The 24,342-nt window shown below is 50.2% G+C and overlaps 1 protein-coding gene across 2 annotated transcripts in view; it reads left to right on the forward strand.

Moving 5' to 3' along the window:
- The window catches only part of LOC134608233 (CD5 antigen-like), a 515,634-nt gene that overhangs the window by 475,081 nt on the left and 16,211 nt on the right, over positions 1-24,342 (forward strand). For both annotated transcript variants that reach the window (XM_063450897.1, XM_063450898.1), the window contains one exon: positions 2,252-2,329. In XM_063450897.1, the coding sequence (XP_063306967.1) occupies positions 2,252-2,329 (78 nt within the window). The remainder of the gene's footprint in view (positions 1-2,251; positions 2,330-24,342) is intronic.

Below are 24,342 nucleotides of genomic sequence, written 5' to 3' on the forward strand. Positions count from 1 at the left end.
GCTTACCTGTCCTCTCGTTCCCTCGACCTCGGCTTGTCTCTGACCATTCTCTATACTCTCTGTACGTTAGTCCGGCCATTCTAAGGTCCGGTATACGTACCCTGTACCTGTTTGTACTTTGCGTGTTGGATCCCTGTCCCGATCCTGACAGTGCCCCGGTCAGTGAGTGGGTGTGTCTGTGTGTATGTTAGTTAAAAGGACACTATAGTCACCTGAACAACTTTAGCTTAATGAAGCAGTTTTGGTGTATAGAACATGCCCCTGCAGCCTCACTGCTCAATCCTCTGCCATTTAGGAGTTAAATCCCTTTGTTTATGAACCCTAGTCACACCTCCCTGCATGTGACTTGCACAGCCTTCCATAAACACTTCCTGTAAAGAGAGCCCTATTTAGGCTTTCTCTATTGCAAGTTGTGTTTAATTAAGATTTTCTTATCCCCTGCTATGCTAATAGCTTGCTAGACCCTGCAAGAGCCTCCTGTATGTGATTAAAGTTCAATTTAGAGATTGAGATACAATTATTTAAGGTAAATTACATCTGTTTGAAAGTGAAACCAGTTTTTTTTTTCATGCAGGCTGTGTCAATCATAGCCAGGGGAGGTGTGGCTAGGGCTGCATAAACAGAAACAAAGTGATTTAACTCCTAAATGACAGTGAATTGAGCAGTGAAATTGCAGGGGAATGATCTATACACTAAAACGGCTTTATTTAGCTAAAGTCATTTAGGGGACTATAGTGTTCCTTTAAAGCGTGTGTTAGTTTTTAACAGGAAGAGGTGTGGCCTTGACAGGAAGGGGCGGGGTAAATTTAGGTTAAACTTCATGCCTAGGGCAGCACAAATTAAAAATGCACCAGTGCCCACATCCCATTATTTATTTCAAAGTCTCCCACCAAATGTCCATGGGTGGGGGCACCAGGCAGGGCACTATGCCATCTTGCTAATTTTAAACGTTAAGTACATAAACCCCATCTTGGAATATCTGATGGCAGTGAGATTTTTAAAACTTCCATTATAGAAGTGGGGGTTCTTATTGACCCCCATTTTTTCCTTGTTTTTATTCCATTTTAACTTATTTAATGTGTCGCTGGCTAACAAGCGCTGGCCAGCAGCCACAAAATTGACCCTTGTAGCATTGAGGGTTATTTAAAATGTTATTCGCTGGCTAGCACTGCCCGCAGGTAAACAGCACATCAAATTATTGATCACTTGCATGTTCTTTGTGAAATTGGATGAGAAAGCACCAATTTAATTCGGACTCCAAATGCACCCGGCAGATTGCTACGGATTCGCTCGGCCAAACCAAATTCCAACAGTGTTTGGCTTTAGTAAATATGAGAATTGCCTTCGGGGTCAGAATTTGGTCACTTCCACCAGATTTTCTCCATCCAGATAAAGTTCATTCTGTAGAGACTTACTAGGCCAGTGTCTCAATGTCAGGGTGAAACCTAAAACTGTTCAAATAACGTTACAGAGCCTTAATCATACAAGTCATATATCAAATTGTTCTCCTGATCCTGAATAAAGCTCCTTCCTATTTGGACTTCTCTGTGAAGCTTTCTGAATTTTATTTTGAATACCTCTGAGGGACTGCGGAAACAATCCACGGTGCGCCAGGCATGGTAGCAGAATGGGTTCCCTCTGTGCAACACAATCTTTGGAATTGTACAAAGTTACACACTGTTGAATTATTAATGTGAAAAAATGGTTTTACTAAACATCATTCAGTGTTTCATTGTTAAATAACTGTTTAATAAATTTGTCATATTTATGAAATCCATAACGGAGACACACATTTAATCCTCATTCTTACTTTCACGCATTTTAATCCGTAAAGAACAATGTACCCAGAATTATCCAGAAATGAATACTAGCTCGTAAAGTCAGGAAATCTCTGCCAGAAATACATTTCACCCATTTAATACTGTAAATTTGTTATAAATGACAGCCCCCTTCAACTTCCAAACTGTAATGGAAACTCATCACTCTCCTCCAGTTAGCTAAGCACGGCATTGGGAGCCTCCAGCTCTCCAGTGATTGTAGTGGAGGTTGTGAGTGCTGCCCTTTGATCCCTAGGTATCGTCAACCGCTCATAAATCCAATGACTCCTTAAAATAAGGGAGAGTTGGATCCTCATTAAAAAACTTACTGAATGCCAGCCCTCTCTTACTGAATGACCCTGCTTGTTTTTACATCCTTCATGATTTTTATTTCTCTTCCTTTTGTCTTCTCAATGACATATTCTTTGTTTTAGGAAATCTCGATTTAATGAATTCTCCAAGGTCGTATGTTTCCTCCTCAGAGTATGATGATGTCAGCTCCATCCCTTCAAGTAAGAACTACATCTGCTATGAAGCCATTCACTGTGTTAGAGACATGTGAAGGGTCTATTGATAGATGGGTTATACCTGAGAGATAAATAGAAGGTCTAGTGGGAATTGGGTTGTACCTGAGAGACATTGGAGGGTCTGATGAGGGTTGGGTTGTACCTGAGAGACAGTGGAGGGTCTGGTGAGGGTTGGGTTGTACCTGAGAGACAGTGGAGGGTCTGGTGAGGGTTGGGTTGTACCTGAGAGACAGTGGAGGGTCTGGTGAGGGTTGGGTTGTACCTGAGAGACAGTGGAGGGTCTGGTGAGGGTTGGGTTATATCTGAGAGACAGTGGAGGGTCTGTTGATAGTTGGGTTATATCTGAGAGACAGTAGAGGGTCTGGTGAGGGTTGGGTTATATCTGAGAGACAGTAGAGGGTCTGGTGAGGGTTGGGTTATATCTGAGAGACAGTGGAGGGTCTGGTGAGGGTTGGGTTATATCTGAGAGACAGTGGAGGGTCTGGTGAGGGTTGGGTTATATCTGAGAGACAGTGGAGAGTCTGGTGAGGGTTGGGTTATATCTGAGAGACAGTGGAGGGTCTGGTGAGGGTTGGGTTATATCTGAGAGATAGATGGAAGGTCTAGCGAGAATTAGGCTCTGTAGCAGAGTTTGGTGAGGGTTTGGCAATATAGAAGAGATGAGTGAGGGTCTGGCGAAGGATGGGTTATATCTGAGAGACAGTGGAGGGTCTAGTGAGGGTTGGCTTATATCTGAGAGACAGAGGGTCTGGTGAGGATTTAGCTATATCTAAGAGATGGGTGCAGCAGAGTTTGGTGAGGGATTGGCAACATAGAAGAGATGAGGTGAGGGTCTGGTGAAGGTTGGATTATATCTGAAAGACGGGTGGAGGTAATGGTTAAATGTGAGGGATGGGTGGAGGGTCTGGTGATGTTTGGGTTATATCTGAGAGACGGATGAAGGTTTGGTAAGGTTTGGGTTATATGTGAGAAAGGTAATAGGTTTAAGAATGCAGCGCTTATAACAAATAAAACAGATAATAATTAAATAATCACCTCTGGAATAGTAAAAGATTGAACCTCGTTATCATATAGGTAATTTATCTGATGGAATCAAGACCTATAAATATAAATAATACAACATAGTATAGATTTTACAAATGCAGGATATATATACAAAATGTGGATCATAAAAACTCACAAACATAGAGCTAAAAACCTAGCTCTGGTATGAATAGCTTTTGGGTCCGTACAGGCGACCCACCCCTACAGGGAATATGTGTTCTGTCCTGGGGGAGATATATCAAACGCAAACATAGGGTAGCAAGGTTGATGGTAGAATAGCATACAATCAGGCTGCCAAGTGGGTACTTACATACATAGAGCCTCTATGGCTCTATCGTAGAGTATTGTGTAGTTAGGAACCGCACTCCCTTGTAGGTAGTAAGCAGTAGTGGAAAACTGGAAGCAAGGATAAAAGTATAGATTTTCTTTAACAATTATAAAAACACTAAAGGGACAATGTCCATGTAAAATACCGGAACGCGTTTCACTACTGTTTGTAGCTTCCTCGGCAGGGTGTATAATTCAATAATCCTTAGTTCCACACTGCTTGTTTATATACCCTCTAAATGGGGTGAATGGTTGCTGGTGATTTTCCACTGCCATGTAATTACCATTTACCGGTAAAACGTATGTGGTCCAAGCCTCCATATGGTACCTTATGTTAAATGACTGATGGACACTCTCACCTGGTTAACCTGGATGTATTCCTGTGAGTCCATGCCTCATTCCTGCATAGTACCAAGCCTTTTCGTGGGATAATGACAGTTTTTAATGAACCAATAAAACTCGCTTCATGGAGGATAATAACTCTATTTTTACCTGGAGTTCATATCAATCTGTTTTATCGTTCTTACATGTGCTCGCAAATAGCAGGTGCATGTTCATAAATCGTCAATGGGTACATAGAAGAAAAGAGAGAACAGAAAATCTGAGAAATTCTCTGTTTCTATTAAACTATATTCTTAAACCTATTGCTATTTGTCTGTATTATTTGGAAAAGTTATACACTAATGTTCAGCTTCTATTGAATATAACGTGTTTTGACAATATCTTGTTTAATTTGCATCTAATCTATATATAAGCGCTAATACCTATTTGTTACAAACTGCTATTTGTAACTGGCCCTTTAAATGATAAATTCCCCTGATTCCCTGGATTGTGGAGAAGCCTATTTGCCAGCCTCCTCCCGCATGACTATGGCCCTGGGAGATTGGGCCCTTTAAAAACATTATGGACTTTTACTGGGTGTGTATGGCCCTTTAAGAACCGTCTGGGGACATATTGTGACTTTGTTGAACAATGCCCCTTTAAGACGGTGTCCCCAAACCTTTAATATACTGTGTCCCTGGCTTTCTCCCACTTGGTTCCGTAAATGGGGCTTACTGAACCAAGTACCACACAGGCGGACCACCCAGAAGTTGAAGTGTGCAGGCAACTTACCTCCCAGGCTGTGAGGTTACTGCAGGTTAATTGCCGAGCGCTGGGTGGCCGCTGTTTGTGGAAATGAACACGTGGCGGCGGCCATCTTTGTTCATTCGAACGAGGTCAGCGGTGTGTGTATTTCCGCGAACACCGCTGACCCTTACCTTCTCCTGCAGAGACTAAGTCCCGTTCGAAGATTCGAACGCCCGTTCGAATGGGACTTAGTCGTTTTTCTGCATGAAATTGACCAACCGCACAGCCCAAATCTATGGAACTGTTTTGGGCAGGAAAATGTGCTTGCGGTCGGTCATAAAGGACTTCCGTCTATCTTTTTATCCACTGGATGGATTTGTGTGATTTTTGGTTATGTATATATTTAAAGGTTGCTGATTCTAAATATGTAAGATTGGATGTATGGTTTTAAAGTTACAGGGTATGTGTAAAAACTTTATTTTTACTGTCTGTGATAATTATGTTAATCCCTTGTGTAATATAATTATATCACAGGCAGAGGGGAGGATTTTGTGTGTAATTACTGGGAGTGTTTTATGTAATGTACGTATGTGATTGGTTCTTTTGTAACGCCCTGTGGGTGGTCCTATCTAAGGGGATCCTGCATAAAAGAAGGTTATTTTGGTGCCAATAAACAGAATGACTTGACCCTCTAACTCGCAGCCTTGACTCATGTTTGTAGGGGACAGCTATAATCACTACAGGGATTGCTATGCTCTTCATACTCCCTTAGCTACTGAGCTCTTGTAAGAGCTCTTGTTCCTGATCCTGCTTCGCTCTACAGAAGGAAGAGGTTCACCTACTGGAACCTGGAGCCTGGTCGTAGGCCCAGGGCGCAGAGCAGACGGCGAGATACCAGCCCAGCAGCGGTGGTTCGTGGAGTCTGCAGTACTTATGGTGGCTACGCAGTAGTTATGGTGTCTACGGTGCTGATGGTCCTTTGGTGAGCGCTAGGAGCATCCTTTCTATGGTCCAACTTCCAGCCAGCCTGGAGGCAACCGTAACATTTGGTGGCAGCGGTGGGATGGCGTCCTAGCGCAAGGAGCAGCACCCCAACAGCACTGGTATCGTATGAGAGTTATTGAGGGCAACGCTAGCCACTGCGCAGCATCCCTACCTACAGCAACATGGAGCAAGCAAGGCCCTGGAAAGTGGCCAGTGAATTGCAAATCCGCCTGACACAGCGCTGTGAGGGCGCTTATTTCATGAGGGTAGTAAAGGAGAGGCTGATCTGGTTTGGCCCAAACCCTTCAAATGAGGTGGTCCATCAAGTGATGCGCCAGTTGAATGCTGAGAACCAAGCAGCAGGGAACTTTGAGTACCAATTGTGGAGTGTGGGGGTATGGACACCCAGTCTCCAGCGACAGAGTGAGTTACAGGGAGCGGAGAGCATAGACCTCCCTCCCCAGCGGCAGCCTGAGTTACAGGGAGAGGAGAGCAGCGACCTCCCTCCCCAGCGGCAGCCTGAGTTACAGGGAGAGGAGAGCAGCGACCTCCCTCCCCAGCGGCAGTGCACCGTGCAGAGGGAAGAGACAACCGGTCTCCTTCCCTAACCACCGCCAGAGGTACCCGAGGCAGCAGGTCTCATAGACTGGTCCTGGGAGGACCCCCAGCAGGCAGGTGGAGATGGGACCGCAGTCTCTCTACCGGCCCTACAGGGATGCTGGGCAGGTGACCCAGATCCCCAGCGGCTACAGAAGGAAGAGGTTCACCTACTGGAACCTGGAGCCTGGTCGTAGGTCCAGGGTGCAGAGCAGACGGCGAGATACCAGTCCAGCAACGGTGGTTCGTGGAGTCTACAGTACTTATGGTGGCTACGCAGTAGTTATGGTGTCTACGGTGCTGATGGTCCTTTGGTGAGCGCTAGGAGCATCCTTTCTACAGTCCAACTTCCAGCCAGCCTGGAGGCAACCGTAACACTATTTATCTTATAATATGTGAGAAAGGTGTTGGGTCTGGTGACGGGATGCAATAATTATAGCTCCCAATTACCCAAACATAAGCCTAGACTAGATGAAGGGTATAACAAGAATGACTCAGTTTATTTTGTTACACATGGTTTTACAGACATAGACCCCTACATAGGGTCTCCAACACAAACCAACATGGATTTCATGCCCAAGAAGCTGAAGGGAGGGAGAGGAGGAAGGACAAAGCATTAAGGTTAAACTGGGTTGGCAGTGTCTCTGTGTCAATGTCCTGCTGTGACAGGAAAAGGAAGAGGAAAGTTGGGAGAGGAAGAGGCAGACACTACATTCACAAAAAGCAGGGGAAGGGGGAGAGGCATATACCGGCACAATACACCAAAGCCATAGAAATACAAGTGGGAACACATAATACCAGGAGAAAACACACAAATAAGCAGTGAGTTCATTGCAAGGACTTTCCCCGCTGAATCTCCTGCAAGTGGGAACAGCGGACACAGGGGTTAAATCTTCCTCACCTCCAGCGGACACAGGGGTTAAATCTTCCTCACCTCCAGTAAACGGACACAGGGGTTAAATCTTCCTTCCCTCCAGCGGACACAGGGGTTAAATCTTCCTCACCTCCAGTAAACGGACACAGGGGTTAAATCTTCCTCCCCTCCAGTAAACGGACACAGGGGTTAAATCTTCCTCCCCTCCAGCGGACACAGGGGTTAAATCTTCCTTCCCTCCAGCGGACACAGGGGTTAAATCTTCCTCACCTCCAGTAAACGGACGACACACAGTTCTGGAGGTTTAAGCACTGGCCAATCTTTATTGAAGCATACAGCTTTTTATGCACGGACCCCGGCAGGGGGTCTCCATTCCACACAACACAAACCCAGGCAAGAGGGTTACAGATAGCCATCTCCTGCTCTGGGAGATACCAACAGTACACCGGGATGTATATTAAAACACATTACATACAGGGGGGGTAACCTTTGGGGCTCAGCGCCCAGGGAAGGGAAGGGGTCACATTGATAAAACCTATATCACTAGATAGCCCCGAGTCCTGATGTACAAAGCCCAAGATATCAGCGTTTAAAATCTGGGACTCGCAGATCTGTACATACCCAAAATTAGTTCCATGAAGTAGCTTGGTTTAGTCCGGTGGATTAAAACTTCGCGCCAAACCAAGCAACAATCAATCAGCTGAAAGGCACAAAACCAAATCGCGCCAATCAGCTCGCTGGGAGGAAAGGAGTTTCGCCACCCAGTCAAGCGAAAGGGGGCGAAACTCGATTACACCAATTGGCGCCCAGGGAAGAGAGGGGTTTCGCCGCCCAATCAGAAGAAAGGACGGGAAAACCTGTTTAAACGGGCGCTCCTTCTCTGATTGGTCGCCTGCGTCCCACGGATGAGCAGTGGGTACATGTGGGCATGTGATGGCAATTCAGTGATGGCGTTTTGTCACAGTTTGGCTGTATACAGTTTGCATACCCTGGCAGGAATTGTGAAATGTTGGCATTGATTTTGAGAATATGGCTGATCATGCAAACAATTTATTTTATTGCAGGATAGTGATCATATGAAGCCATTTATTATTACATAGTTGTTTGGCTCCTATTTAACTCATAATGATAATAGAAATCAGCAACATGGTGATTTTATGTGAAACTTTTTGTAAAATTTAAAAAAAAAGAGGAAACACTTTTCCTACATAAAGCACTTCAGCAATAGAAACTTCTTTAGGGGTCGGAAGTGTCCATTTAAGCCTCTAGATTCAGTATCTCTAACCTCCTAGAGGGCAGCAAATTTTGTCAAATGAACCCCAAATCCCTACCTACACCCCAAGGAACATATGTAGACGGCACAATGATTGAGTTGTTATTATTATAATAAGGGTACCTGTGACGGTTACCCCGAGTGAGGAGGGGTATCTATCGTCAGAGAAGTCCTTTTCCCCTAGTCTGAGTAACACTGCAGTATTCTCCAGTCGATATCCAAGCAGACCAGGAATCCAATATAGCCGTAGAGCTCTTATAAGAGCTAGTGGTTATAGCAGTATAATCATGAGACGAGGCTGCGTGTTGAGGGTTAAGTGAACTGGTTTAATGGTAGCCACACTGGCCTTTTATGCAAGTCCCCATGCAAGGGGAACTCCCACATGGACCTTGTGGGGGACTACAATACAGAATTGGCAACCAATAATAACAGGGTTATACAGTGTGACACTCCCATACAGAACATACAATCCTTCCCCTCTGCCTGGGAGATAATTAAGTCAATTGCTCTATCAACTCAATAATCTCCAGACGAAAAGGAACATAATTTATAGACAATCTCAAAGTACCCCCAAAACACATCATATCCCCATAAAAAGTATACCCCCTGATAGCCCTGATCTGGGTGAGCAACATATCTAAAAATCACCTAGATCGATTCAGGGGTTCGGGATTCGTATGGAAGTCTTATTTCTAACCGACCGCACACGAGGCTCCTGCCCAGAATAGTTTCATAGAATCAGACTGTGCGGTTATATTTCATGGGCTTCAAATATAACAAAATTACCAGAATAACTGTTCGTGGGAAAGCTAGCCGTGTCCCTCTTGTTCAGGAGTTAGTTTTCACTGAACGCTGCCTCTTTCTGATGCTTTGTAACGAAACTAGGTGATCCTGGAAGTCTCGGTGTTCGGGCCGTTGAGTTTCCGAAAATAGTTCCATTCACTCGAAGACCAAACACCGCTGGACGCGGTCGACAAAACAAGATGGCCGCCACCACGTGTTTCCGCATACGAATCGACGGCCACCCAGTGAACCACTTAGAGTTACGGTTAGAGCAAGTGGTTAATTGGTTAATTGGGTCAATTGGCGGCACACGACTGCTTTGGGTGGTCCAAGGGTTCGGTACAATATTCGGTATACGAACCAGCTGGGGCAAATCTGTTCGGTTGGGTTCATATACCGATCCAGGCAAACATAAAAGTAATATTCAGGAACAGGACATCTGTTACTGTACCTTTCTGAGGAAGTGTGATTTTTGAATACAAGAGCCCAAACATAGTGTTAGATTATCATTTGTATTTTGTATTTAAACTATAAATGTTTTATTGCATTGGTTGAGTGATAAGATTATGTAAATCTATGTGTCCACGCCTGGAGACTGGAGGGATTGTAAGCAGGGGAACGGAAGGATATAAGCCTGGGTAATGAAGGGGTAGGAAAGTTGATGTTTGGATGGATGGGCAACCTGTTAATGGAGGATAGGAAAAGCTGGTGGAGCCGATTCAAAATGGAAGCTGTATCAGGGAAAGTGAATGTCTGTGAAATCCACCCTAGCAGTCTATGACAGCCCTAAAAAGACAGACCAGTATGCAGGCCATCTTTTAGAGAATCCATATTTGCCACCCAAAAAGGGACATTGGGGATATCAGGCGGCCACCAGACAACCAATTGGGTTGATTTAAGCATTTCATACCATTTAATCATATTCTTAGTTGTTTTTAAATAAATGACTGAAAATCTGGTCTTTCTTTTTTTTTTTTTACTCTCGCTACCAATGCTTGGAGTTTCAATTTGTAATCAGCAACGCCCCACCAGATAATTATTTTCAGAATATATAGACAGGGAGACAATTGCAACTGGTAAAACAGTAAATTACTGACGTTGGTGGCATGGTTTAATTTCCATTATAAATTGCAAACATACCCAATACAGCACTGCAGTGCTATAACATTTCCTAATTTCCTTCCAAAACTACTGATAATGAAGGCTGACTATCTGGATAAGCTGTTAAGGGTACCTGGGCATGTGTGATATTTAGGTTGTTTTTTAAATCTGTCCAACCAGAAATCACCTCAGAGATGCTCAGTATTCGATCACCACAGAGGTGATCTATTTAACTGACCCATTTAATCTCCAGCAGGCCGTCTGAATTGGACACCAAGTGTATGATAGTTAAAAAGTCTTAAAACCTCATTGACAAACAGGACTTGTATAAACTTGAGGAAGTGCTTTGAATATCTAATGCAAAGGTTGTCCATTCGATTCCTGAGGACAGTTTTTAGCTAATTCTATGCACATGCGTTTCAGGGATTTTGACGAGCTTTTTTCTGCTCATAATGTAGCTATTCAATTTATATTAGCTTAAAATAGTTAGTGAATGCCCTTATTGCAATTTGGATAAACTTCATTAATCTCACTGATTGAGTTTCTGTGGAGTTATTATGCAATAGTGAATATATTCACATTATTATTGGTGGATCCATGTAATATATGTAATGCATGTAATATCTCAATCATTGTTTGTTTTTATCTGAAAAAACAAACATTGAAATAAAACCCATGACAATATTTAAACCCAAGTCACCAATGCAAACAATCCAGCTCTTAGACATTAGACTCCACTGTAACAACACATAAATAGAGCTCAGTTTCAATACCAGCACTAAGTGCGTATGGTGTTACTGTATCACCCAATATGAAACCTGTTTGCTTTCTATATATGTGTCGCTCATCTCAGTTCTGTGTGTGTCTGACGAAAATGTGTTCCTCAAACCCATCTGTGCCTTCTGGAAATGTTTCCCCCAGTCCCAGCACTGTGTGTGCCTTCTGGAAATGTTTCCCCCAGTCCCAGCATTGTGTGCGCCTTCTGGAAATGTTCCCCCAGTCCCAGCATTGTGTGCGCCTTCTGGAAATGTTTCCCCCAGTCCCAGCACTGTGTGCCTTCTGGAAATGTTCCCCCAGTCCCAGCACTGTGTGTGCCTTCTGGCAATGTTTCCCCCAGTCCCAGCATTGTGTGCGCCTTCTGGAAATGTTCCCCCAGTCCCAGCACTGTGTGTGCCTTCTGGAAATGTTTCCCCCAGTCCCAGCATTCTGTGCGCCTTCTGGAAATGTTTCCCCAGTCCCAGCATTGTGTGCGCCTTCTGGAAATGTTTCCCCCAGTCCCAGCACTGTGTGCGCCTTCTGGAAATGTTTCCCCCAGTTCCAGCACTGTGTGCGCCTTCTGGAAATGTTTCCCCCAGTCCCAGCACTGTGTGCGCCTTCTGGAAATGTTTCCCCCAGTTCCAGCACTGTGTGCCTTCTGGAAATGTTTCCCCCAGTTCCAGCACTGTGTGCGCCTTCTGGAAATGTTTCCCCCAGTCCCAGCACTGTGTGCGCCTTCTGGAAATGTTCCCCCAGTCCCAGCACTGTGTGTGCCTTCTGGAAATGTTCCCCCAGTCCCAGCACTGTGTGTGCCTTCTGGAAATGTTTCCCCCAGTCCCAGCACTGTGTGTGCCTTCTGGAAATGTTTCCCCCAGTCCCAGCACTGTGTGTGCCTTCTGGAAATGTTTCCCCTAGTCCTAGCACTGTGTGCGCCTTCTGGAAATGTTTCCCCCAGTCTCAGCACTGTGTGCGCCTTCTGGAAATGTTTCCCCCAGTCCCAGCACTGTGTGCGCCTTCTGGAAATGTTTCCCCCCAGTCCCAGCACTGTGTGTGCCTTCTGGAAATGTTCCCCCCAGTCCCAGCATTGTGTGTGCCTTCTGGAAATGTTTCCCCCCAGTCCCAGCATTGTGTGTGCCTTCTGGAAATGTTTCCCCCAGTCCCAGCACTGTGTGTGCCTTCTGGAAATGTTTCCCCAGTCCCAGCACTGTGTGTGCCTTCTGGAAATGTTTCCCCCAGTCCCAGCACTGTGTGCGCCTTCTGGAAATGTTTCCCCCAGTCCCAGCACTGTGTGCGCCTTCTGGAAATGTTTCCCCCAGTCCCAGCACTGTGTGCGCCTTCTGGAAATGTTTCCCCCAGTCCCAGCACTGTGTGCGCCTTCTGGAAATGTTTCCCCCCAGTCCCAGCACTGTCCCAGCCTTCTGGAAATGTTTCCCCCCAGTCCCAGCACTGTGTGCCTTCTGGAAATGTTTCCCCCAGTCCCAGCACTGTGTGCGCCTTCTGGAAATGTTTCCCCCAGTCCCAGCACTGTGTGCGCCTTCTGGAAATGTTTCCCCCAGTCCCAGCACTGTGTGCGCCTTCTGGAAATGTTTCCCCCAGTCCCAGCACTGTGTGCGCCTTCTGGAAATGTTTCCCCCAGTCCCAGCACTGTGTGCGCCTTCTGGAAATGTTTCCCCCAGTCCCAGCACTGTGTGCGCCTTCTGGAAATGTTCCCCCAGTCCCAGCACTGTGTGCGCCTTCTGGAAATGTTTCCCCCAGTCCCAGCACTGTGTGCGCCTTCTGGAAATGTTTCCCCCAGTCCCAGCACTGTGTGTGCCTTCTGGAAATGTTTCCCCCAGTCCCAGCACTGTGTGTGCCTTCTGGAAATGTTCCCCCAGTCCCAGCACTGTGTGTGCCTTCTGGAAATGTTTCCCTATAGTCCCAGCACTGTGTGCGCCTTCTGGAAATGTTTCCCCCCAGTCCCAGCACTGTGTGTGCCTTCTGGAAATGTTTCCCTATAGTCCCAGCACTGTGTGTGCCTTCTGGAAATGTTTCCCCAGTCCCAGCATTGTGTGCGCCTTCTGGAAATGTTTCCCCAGTCCCAGCACTGTGTGCGCCTTCTGGAAATGTTCCCCCAGTCCCAGCACTGTGTGCGCCTTCTGGAAATGTTTCCCCCAGTCCCAGCACTGTGTGCGCCTTCTGGAAATGTTTCCCCCAGTCCCAGCACTGTGTGCGCCTTCTGGAAATGTTTCCCCCAGTCCCAGCACTGTGTGTGCCTTCTGGAAATGTTCCCCCAGTCCCAGCACTGTGTGCGCCTTCTGGAAATGTTTCTCCCAGTCCCAGCACTGTGTGCGCCTTCTGGAAATGTTTCCCCCAGTCCCAGCACTGTGCGTGCCTTCTGGAAATGTTCCCCCAGTCCCAGCACTGTGTGCGCCTTCTGGAAATGTTTCCCCCAGTCCCAGCACTGTGTGCGCCTTCTGGAAATGTTTCCCCCAGTCCCAGCACTGTGTGTGCCTTCTGGAAATGTTTCCCCCAGTCCCAGCACTGTGTGTGCCTTCTGGAAATGTTCCCCCAGTCCCAGCACTGTGTGTGCCTTCTGGAAATGTTTCCCTATAGTCCCAGCACTGTGTGCGCCTTCTGGAAATGTTTCCCCCCAGTCCCAGCACTGTGTGTGCCTTCTGGAAATGTTTCCCTATAGTCCCAGCACTGTGTGTGCCTTCTGGAAATGTTTCCCCAGTCCCAGCATTGTGTGCGCCTTCTGGAAATGTTTCCCCAGTCCCAGCACTGTGTGCGCCTTCTGGAAATGTTTCCCCCAGTCCCAGCACTGTGTGTGCCTTCTGGAAATGTTTCCCCCAGTCCCAGCACTGTGTGCGCCTTCTGGAAATGTTCCCCCAGTCCCAGCACTGTGTGCCTTCTGGAAATGTTTCCCCATAGTCCCAGCATTGTGTGCGCCTTCTGGAAATGTTTCCCCCAGTCCCAGCACTGTGTGTGCCTTCTGGAAATGTTTCCCCCAGTCCCAGCACTGTGTGCGCCTTCTGGAAATGTTTCCCCAGTCCCAGCATTGTGTGCGCCTTCTGGAAATGTTTCCCCCATTCCCAGCACTGTGTGCGCCTTCTGGAAATGTTTCCCCATAGTCCCAGCATTGTGTGCGCCTTCTGGAAATGTTTCCCCCATTCCCAGCACTGTGTGTGCCTTCTGGAAATGTTTCCCCCAGTCCCAGCATTGTGTGCGCCTTCTGGAAATGTTTCCCCCATTCCCAGCACTGTGTGTGCCTTCTGGAAATGTTTCCCCCAGTCCCAGCACTGTGTGTGCCTTCTGGAAATGTTTCCCCCCAGTCCCAGCACTGTGTGTGCCTTCTGGAAATGTTTCCCCCATTCCCAGCACTGTGTGTGCCTTCTGGAAATGTTTCCCCCAGTCCCAGCATTGTGTGCGCCTTCTGGAAATGTTTCCCCCATTCCCAGCACTGTGTGTGCCTTCTGGAAATGTTTCCCCCAGTCCCAGCACTGTGTGCGCCTTCTGGAAATGTTTCCCCCAGTCTCAGCACTGTGTGTGCCTTCTGGAAATGTTTCCCCAGTCCCAGCATTGTGTGTGCCTTCTGGAAATGTTTCCCCCATTCCCAGCACTGTGTGTGCCTTCTGGAAATGTTTCCCCCAGTCCCAGCACTGTGTGTGCCTTCTGGAAATGTTTCCCCCAGTCCCAGCACTGTGTGCGCCTTCTGGAAATGTTCCCCCAGTCCCAGCACTGTGTGTGCCTTCTGGAAATGTTTCCCCCATTCCCAGCACTGTGTGTGCCTTCTGGAAATGTTTCCCCCATTCCCAGCACTGTGTGCGCCTTCTGGAAATGTTTCCCCCAGTCCCAGCACTGTGTGTGCCTTCTGGAAATGTTTCCCCCAGTCCCAGCACTGTGTGCGCCTTCTGGAAATGTTTCCCCCAGTCCCAGCACTGTGTGTGCCTTCTGGAAATGTTTCCCCCAGTCCCAGCACTGTGTGCGCCTTCTGGAAATGTTTCCCCCAGTCCCAGCACTGTGTGTGCCTTCTGGAAATGTTTCCCCAGTCCCAGCACTGTGTGTGCCTTCTGGAAATGTTTCCCCCAGTCCCAGCACTGTGTGCGCCTTCTGGAAATGTTCCCCTAGTCCTAGCACTGTGTGTGCCTTCTGGAAATGTTTCCCCCAGTCCCAGCACTGTGTGCCTTCTGGAAATGTTTCCCCCAGTCCCAGCACTGTGTGCGCCTTCTGGAAATGTTCCCCTAGTCCTAGCACTGTGTGTGCCTTCTGGAAATGTTTCCCCCAGTCCCAGCACTGTGTGCCTTCTGGAAATGTTTCCCCCCAGTCCCAGCACTGTGTGTGCCTTCTGGAAATGTTTCCCCCAGTCCCAGCACTGTGTGTGCCATCTGGAAATGTTTCCCCCAGTCCCAGCACTGTGTGTGCCTTCTGGAAATGTTTCCCCCAGTCCCAGCACTGTGTGCCTTCTGGAAATGTTTCCCCCCAGTCCCAGCACTGTGTGCGCCTTCTGGAAATGTTTCCCCCCAGTCCCAGCACTGTGTGTGCCTTCTGGAAATGTTTCCCCCAGTCCCAGCACTGTGTGCGCCTTCTGGAAATGTTTCCCCCCAGTCCCAGCACTGTGTGCGCCTTCTGGAAATGTTTCCCCAAGTCCCAGCACTGTGTGCGCCTTCTGGAAATGTTTCCCCCAGTCCCAGCACTGTGTGTGCCTTCTGGAAATGTTTCCCCAGTCCCAGCACTGTGTGCGCCTTCTGGAAATGTTTCCCCCAGTCCCAGCACTGTGTGCGCCTTCTGGAAATGTTTCCCCAGTCCCAGCACTGTGTGCGCCTTCTGGAAATGTTTCCCCAGTCCCAGCACTGTGTGCCTTCTGGAAATGTTTCCCCCAGTCCCAGCACTGTGTGTGCCTTCTGGAAATGTTTCCCCCCAGTCCCAGCACTGTGTGTGCCTTCTGGAAATGTTTCCCCCAGTCCCAGCACTGTGTGTGCCTTCTGGAAATGTTTCCCCCAGTCCCAGCACTGTGTGTGCCTTCTGGAAATGTTTCCCCCAGTCCCAGCACTGTGTGCCTTCTGGAAATGTTTCCCCAGTCCCAGCACTGTGTGTGCCTTCTGGAAATGTTTCCCCAGTCCCAGCATTGTGTGCGCCTTCTGGAAATGTTTCCCCCAGTCCCAGCACTGTGTGCCTTCTGGAAATGTTTCCCCCAGTCCCAGCACTGTGTGCGCCTTCTGGAAATGTTCCCCCAGTCCCAGCACTGTGTGCGCCTTCTGGAAATGTTTCCCCCAGTCCCAGCACTGTGTGTGCCTTCTGGAAATGTTTCCCCCAGTCCCAGCACTGTGTGTGCCTTCTGGAAATGTTTCCCCCAGTCCCAGCACTGTGTGTGCCTTCTGGAAATGTTTCCCCCCAGTCCCAGCACTGTGTGTGCCTTCTGGAAATGTTTCCCCCAGTCCCAGCACTGTGTGCGCCTTCTGGAAATGTTTCCCCCACTCCCAGCACTGTGTGCGCCTTCTGGAAATGTTTCCCCCAGTCCCAGCACTGTGTGTGCCTTCTGGAAATGTTTCCCCCAGTCCTAGCACTGTGTGCGCCTTCTGGAAATGTTTCCCCCAGTCCTAGCACTGTGTGTGCCTTCTGGAAATGTTTCCCCCAGTCCCAGCACTGTGTGCGCCTTCTGGAAATGTTTCCCCCAGTCCCAGCACTGTGTGTGCCTTCTGGAAATGTTTCCCCCAGTCCCAGCATTGTGTGCGCCTTCTGGAAATGTTTCCCCCAGTCCCAGCACTGTGTGTGCCTTCTGGAAATGTTTCCCCCAGTCCCAGCACTGTGTGTGCCTTCTGGAAATGTTTCCCCCAGTCCCAGCACTGTGTGTGCCTTCTGGAAATGTTTCCCCCAGTCCCAGCACTGTGTGCGCCTTCTGGAAATGTTCCCCCAGTCCCAGCACTGTGTGCGCCTTCTGGAAATGTTTCCCCCAGTCCCAGCACTGTGTGTGCCTTCTGGAAATGTTTCCCCCAGTCCCAGCACTGTGTGCGCCTTCTGGAAATGTTTCCCCCACTCCCAGCACTGTGTGCGCCTTCTGGAAATGTTTCCCCCAGTCCCAGCACTGTGTGTGCCTTCTGGAAATGTTTCCCCCAGTCCCAGCACTGTGTGTGCCTTCTGGAAATGTTTCCCCCAGTCCTAGCACTGTGTGTGCCTTCTGGAAATGTTTCCCCCAGTCCCAGCACTGTGTGTGCCTTCTGGAAATGTTCCCCCAGTCCCAGCATTGTGTGTGCCTTCTGGAAATGTTTCCCCAGTCCCAGCACTGTGTGCGCCTTCTGGAAATGTTTCCCCCAGTCCCAGCACTGTGTGTGCCTTCTGGAAATGTTTCCCCAGTCCCAGCACTGTGTGTGCCTTCTGGAAATGTTTCCCCCAGTCCCAGCACTGTGTGCGCCTTCTGGAAATGTTCCCCCAGTCCCAGCACTGTGTGCGCCTTCTGGAAATGTTTCCCCCAGTCCCAGCACTGTGTGTGCCTTCTGGAAATGTTTCCCCCAGTCCCAGCACTGTGTGCGCCTTCTGGAAATGTTTCCCCCAGTCCCAGCACTGTGTGCGCCTTCTGGAAATGTTCCCCCAGTCCCAGCACTGTGTGTGCCTTCTGGAAATGTTTCCCCAGTCCCAGCACTGTGTGTGCCTTCTGGAAATGTTTCCCCCCAGTCCCAGCATTGTGTGTGCCTTCTGGAAATGTTTCCCCCAGTCCCAGCACTGTGTGCGCCTTCTGGAAATGTTTCCCCAGTCCCAGCACTGTGTGTGCCTTCTGGAAATGTTTCCCCCAGTCCCAGCACTGTGTGCGCCTTCTGGAAATGTTTCCCCAGTCCCAGCACTGTGTGTGCCTTCTGGAAATGTTTCCCCCAGTCCCAGCACTGTGTGCGCCTTCTGGAAATGTTTCCCCCAGTCCCAGCACTGTGTGTGCCTTCTGGAAATGTTTCCCCCCAGTCCCAGCACTGTGTGTGCCTTCTGGAAATGTTTCCCCCAGTCCCAGCACTGTGTGTGCCTTCTGGAAATGTTTCCCCCAGTCCCAGCACTGTGTGCCTTCTGGAAATGTTTCCCCCAGTCCCAGCACTGTGTGTGCCTTCTGGAAATGTTTCCCCCAGTCCCAGCACTGTGTGCGCCTTCTGGAAATGTTTCCCCCAGTCCCAGCACTGTGTGTGCCTTCTGGAAATGTTTCCCCCAGTCCCAGCACTGTGTGCGCCTTCTGGAAATGTTTCCCCCAGTCCCAGCACTGTGTGTGCCTTCTGGAAATGTTTCCCCCAGTCCCAGCACTGTGTGTGCCTTCTGGAAATGTTTCCCCCAGTCCCAGCACTGTGTGTGCCTTCTGGAAATGTTTCCCCCAGTCCCAGCACTGTGTGTGCCTTCTGGAAATGTTTCCCCCAGTCCCAGCACTGTGTGTGCCTTCTGGAAATGTTTCCCCCAGTCCCAGCACTGTGTGCGCCTTCTGGAAATGTTTCCCCCAGTCCCAGCACTGTGTGTGCCTTCTGGAAATGTTTCCCCCAGTCCCAGCACTGTGTGTGCCTTCTGGAAATGTTTCCCCCAGTCCCAGCACTGTGTGCGCCTTCTGGAAATGTTTCCCCCCAGTCCCAGCACTGTGTGGCCTTCTGGAAATGTTTCCCCCAGTCCCAGCACTGTGTGCGCCTTCTGGAAATGTTTCCCCCAGTCCCAGCACTGTGTGTGCCTTCTGGAAATGTTTCCCCCAGTCCCAGCACTGTGTGCGCCTTCTGGAAATGTTTCCCCCAGTCCCAGCACTGTGTGTGCCTTCTGGAAATGTTTCCCCCAGTCCCAGCACTGTGTGTGCCTTCTGGAAATGTTTCCCCCAGTCCCAGCACTGTGTGCGCCTTCTGGAAATGTTTCCCCCAGTCCCAGCACTTGTGTGTGCCTTCTGGAAATGTTTCCCCCCAGTCCCAGCACTGTGTGCGCCTTCTGGAAATGTTTCCCCCAGTCCCAGCACTGTGTGTGCCTTCTGGAAATGTTTCCCCCAGTCCCAGCACTGTGTGTGCCTTCTGGAAATGTTTCCCCCAGTCCCAGCACTGTGTGTGCCTTCTGGAAATGTTTCCCCCAGTCCCAGCACTGTGTGCGCCTTCTGGAAATGTTTCCCCCAGTCCCAGCACTGTGTGTGCCTTCTGGAAATGTTTCCCCCAGTCCCAGCACTGTGTGTGCCTTCTGGAAATGTTTCCCCCAGTCCCAGCACTGTGTGTGCCTTCTGGAAATGTTTCCCCCAGTCCCAGCACTGTGTGTGCCTTCTGGAAATGTTTCCCCCAGTCCCAGCACTGTGTGTGCCTTCTGGAAATGTTTCCCCCCAGTCCCAGCACTGTGTGCGCCTTCTGGAAATGTTTCCCCCAGTCCCAGCACTGTGTGTGCCTTCTGGAAATGTTTCCCCCAGTCCCAGCACTGTGTGTGCCTTCTGGAAATGTTTCCCCCAGTCCCAGCACTGTGTGCGCCTTCTGGAAATGTTTCCCCCAGTCCCAGCACTGTGTGTGCCTTCTGGAAATGTTTCCCCCAGTCCCAGCACTGTGTGTGCCTTCTGGAAATGTTTCCCCCAGTCCCAGCACTGTGTGTGCCTTCTGGAAATGTTTCCCCCAGTCCCAGCACTGTGTGTGCCTTCTGGAAATGTTTCCCCCAGTCCCAGCACTGTGTGCGCCTTCTGGAAATGTTTCCCCCAGTCCCAGCACTGTGTGTGCCTTCTGGAAATGTTTCCCCCAGTCCCAGCACTGTGTGTGCCTTCTGGAAATGTTTCCCCCAGTCCCAGCACTGTGTGTGCCTTCTGGAAATGTTTCCCCCAGTCCCAGCACTGTGTGCGCCTTCTGGAAATGTTTCCCCCAGTCCCAGCACTGTGTGTGCCTTCTGGAAATGTTTCCCCCAGTCCCAGCACTGTGTGCGCCTTCTGGAAATGTTTCCCCCAGTCCCAGCACTGTGTGTGCCTTCTGGAAATGTTTCCCCCAGTCCCAGCACTGTGTGCGCCTTCTGGAAATGTTTCCCCCAGTCCCAGCACTGTGTGTGCCTTCTGGAAATGTTTCCCCCAGTCCCAGCACTGTGTGCGCCTTCTGGAAATGTTTCCCCCAGTCCCAGCACTGTGTGTGCCTTCTGGAAATGTTTCCCCCAGTCCCAGCACTGTGTGCGCCTTCTGGAAATGTTTCCCCAGTCCCAGCACTGTGTGTGCCTTCTGGAAATGTTTCCCCCAGTCCCAGCACTGTGTGTGCCTTCTGGAAATGTTTCCCCCAGTCCCAGCACTGTGTGCCTTCTGGAAATGTTTCCCCCAGTCCCAGCACTGTGTGCGCCTTCTGGAAATGTTTCCCCCAGTCCCAGCACTGTGTGCGCCTTCTGGAAATGTTTCCCCCAGTCCCAGCACTGTGTGTGCCTTCTGGAAATGTTTCCCCCAGTCCCAGCACTGTGTGTGCCTTCTGGAAATGTTTCCCCCAGTCCCAGCACTGTGTGCGCCTTCTGGAAATGTTTCCCCAGTCCCAGCACTGTGTGTGCCTTCTGGAAATGTTTCCCCCAGTCCCAGCACTGTGTGTGCCTTCTGGAAATGTTTCCCCCAGTCCCAGCACTGTGTGTGCCTTCTGGAAATGTTTCCCCCAGTCCCAGCACTGTGTGCGCCTTCTGGAAATGTTTCCCCCAGTCCCAGCACTGTGTGTGCCTTCTGGAAATGTTTCCCCCAGGTCCCAGCACTGTGTGTGCCTTCTGGAAATGTTTCCCCAGTCCCAGCACTGTGTGTGCCTTCTGGAAATGTTTCCCCCAGTCCCAGCACTGTGTGTGCCTTCTGGAAATGTTTCCCCAGTCCCAGCACTGTGTGTGCCTTCTGGAAATGTTTCCCCCAGTCCCAGCACTGTGTGTGCCTTCTGGAAATGTTTCCCCAGTCCCAGCACTGTGTGCGCCTTCTGGAAATGTTTCCCCCAGTCCCAGCACTGTGTGCGCCTTCTGGAAATGTTTCCCCAGTCCCAGCACTGTGTGTGCCTTCTGGAAATGTTTCCCCAGTCCCAGCACTGTGTGTGCCTTCTGGAAATGTTTCCCCCAGTCCCAGCACTGTGTGTGCCTTCTGGAAATGTTTCCCCCAGTCCCAGCACTGTGTGTGCCTTCTGGAAATGTTTCCCCCAGTCCCAGCACTGTGTGTGCCTTCTGGAAATGTTTCCCCCAGTCCCAGCACTGTGTGTGCCTTCTGGAAATGTTTCCCCCAGTCCCAGCACTGTGTGTGCCTTCTGGAAATGTTTCCCCCAGTCCCAGCACTGTGTGTGCCTTCTGGAAATGTTTCCCCCAGTCCCAGCACTGTGTGCGCCTTCTGGAAATGTTTCCCCCAGTCCCAGCACTGTGTGTGCCTTCTGGAAATGTTTCCCCAGTCCCAGCACTGTGTGTGCCTTCTGGAAATGTTTCCCCCAGTCCCAGCACTGTGTGCCTTCTGGAAATGTTTCCCCAGTCCCAGCACTGTGTGTGCCTTCTGGAAATGTTTCCCCAGTCCCAGCACTGTGTGCGCCTTCTGGAAATGTTTCCCCCAGTCCCAGCACTGTGTGCGCCTTCTGGAAATGTTCCCCCAGTCCCAGCACTGTGTGCGCCTTCTGGAAATGTTTCCCCCAGTCCCAGCACTGTGTGTGCCTTCTGGAAATGTTTCCCCCAGTCCCAGCACTGTGTGTGCCTTCTGGAAATGTTTCCCCCAGTCCCAGCACTGTGTGTGCCTTCTGGAAATGTTTCCCCCAGTCCCAGCACTGTGTGCGCCTTCTGGAAATGTTTCCCCCAGTCCCAGCACTGTGTGTGCCTTCTGGAAATGTTTCCCCCAGTCCCAGCACTGTGTGTGCCTTCTGGAAATGTTCCCCCAGTCCCAGCACTGTGTGCGCCTTCTGGAAATGTTTCCCCCAGTCCCAGCACTGTGTGTGCCTTCTGGAAATGTTTCCCCCAGTCCCAGCACTGTGTGTGCCTTCTGGAAATGTTTCCCCCAGTCCCAGCACTGTGTGCGCCTTCTGGAAATGTTTCCCCCAGTCCCAGCACTGTGTGCGCCTTCTGGAAATGTTTCCCCCAGTCCCAGCACTGTGTGTGCCTTCTGGAAATGTTTCCCCCAGTCCCAGCACTGTGTGCGCCTTCTGGAAATGTTTCCCCCAGTCCCAGCACTGTGTGTGCCTTCTGGAAATGTTTCCCCCAGTCCCAGCACTGTGTGCGCCTTCTGGAAATGTTTCCCCCAGTCCCAGCACTGTGTGTGCCTTCTGGAAATGTTTCCCCCAGTCCCAGCACTGTGTGCGCCTTCTGGAAATGTTTCCCCCAGTCCCAGCACTGTGTGCGCCTTCTGGAAATGTTTCCCCCAGTCCCAGCACTGTGTGTGCCTTCTGGAAATGTTTCCCCCAGTCCCAGCACTGTGTGTGCCTTCTGGAAATGTTTCCCCCAGTCCCAGCACTGTGTGTGCCTTCTGGAAATGTTTCCCCCAGTCCCAGCACTGTGTGCGCCTTCTGGAAATGTTTCCCCCAGTCCCAGCACTGTGTGCGCCTTCTGGAAATGTTTCCCCCAGTCCCAGCACTGTGTGCGCCTTCTGGAAATGTTTCCCCCAGTCCCAGCACTGTGTGTGCCTTCTGGAAATGTTTCCCCCAGTCCCAGCACTGTGTGTGCCTTCTGGAAATGTTTCCCCCAGTCCCAGCACTGTGTGTGCCTTCTGGAAATGTTTCCCCCAGTCCCAGCACTGTGTGCCTTCTGGAAATGTTTCCCCAGTCCCAGCACTGTGTGTGCCTTCTGGAAATGTTTCCCCCAGTCCCAGCACTGTGTGTGCCTTCTGGAAATGTTTCCCCCAGTCCCAGCACTGTGTGCGCCTTCTGGAAATGTTCCCCCAGTCCCAGCACTGTGTGCGCCTTCTGGAAATGTTTCCCCCAGTCCCAGCACTGTGTGTGCCTTCTGGAAATGTTTCCCCCAGTCCCAGCACTGTGTGTGCCTTCTGGAAATGTTTCCCCCAGTCCCAGCACTGTGTGTGCCTTCTGGAAATGTTTCCCCCAGTCCCAGCACTGTGTGCGCCTTCTGGAAATGTTCCCCCAGTCCCAGCACTGTGTGCGCCTTCTGGAAATGTTTCCCCCCAGTCCCAGCACTGTGTGCGCCTTCTGGAAATGTTCCCCCAGTCCCAGCACTGTGTGCGCCTTCTGGAAATGTTTCCCCCAGTCCCAGCACTGTGTGTGCCTTCTGGAAATGTTTCCCCCAGTCCCAGCACTGTGTGTGCCTTCTGGAAATGTTTCCCCCAGTCCCAGCACTGTGTGCGCCTTCTGGAAATGTTTCCCCCAGTCCCAGCACTGTGTGCGCCTTCTGGAAATGTTTCCCCCAGTCCCAGCACTGTGTGCGCCTTCTGGAAATGTTTCCCCCAGTCCAGCACTGTGTGCGCCTTCTGGAAATGTTTCCCCCAGTCCCAGCACTGTGTGTGCCTTCTGGAAATGTTTCCCCCAGTCCCAGCACTGTGTGTGCCTTCTGGAAATGTTTCCCCCAGTCCCAGCACTGTGTGTGCCTTCTGGAAATGTTTCCCCCAGTCCCAGCACTGTGTGTGCCTTCTGGAAATGTTTCCCCCAGTCCCAGCACTGTGTGTGCCTTCTGGAAATGTTTCCCCCAGTCCCAGCACTGTGTGTGCCTTCTGGAAATGTTTCCCCCAGTCCCAGCACTGTGTGCGCCTTCTGGAAATGTTCCCCCAGTCCCAGCACTGTGTGCGCCTTCTGGAAATGTTTCCCCCAGTCCCAGCACTGTGTGTGCCTTCTGGAAATGTTTCCCCCAGTCCCAGCACTGTGTGCGCCTTCTGGAAATGTTTCCCCCAGTCCCAGCACTGTGTGCGCCTTCTGGAAATGTTTCCCCCAGTCCCAGCACTGTGTGTGCCTTCTGGAAATGTTTCCCCAGTCCCAGCACTGTGTGTGCCTTCTGGAAATGTTTCCCCCAGTCCCAGCACTGTGTGCGCCTTCTGGAAATGTTCCCCTAGTCCCAGCACTGTGTGTGCCTTCTGGAAATGTTTCCCCCAGTCCCAGCACTGTGTGTGCCTTCTGGAAATGTTTCCCCCAGTCCCAGCACTGTGTGCGCCTTCTGGAAATGTTTCCCCCAGTCCCAGCACTGTGTGTGCCTTCTGGAAATGTTTCCCCCAGTCCCAGCACTGTGTGTGCCTTCTGGAAATGTTTCCCCCAGTCCCAGCACTGTGTGCCTTCTGGAAATGTTTCCCCCCAGTCCCAGCACTGTGTGCGCCTTCTGGAAATGTTTCCCCCAGTCCCAGCA

Source organism: Pelobates fuscus, chromosome 4, assembly GCF_036172605.1.
Source record: "Pelobates fuscus isolate aPelFus1 chromosome 4, aPelFus1.pri, whole genome shotgun sequence".
NCBI lineage: Eukaryota > Metazoa > Chordata > Amphibia > Anura > Pelobatidae > Pelobates > Pelobates fuscus.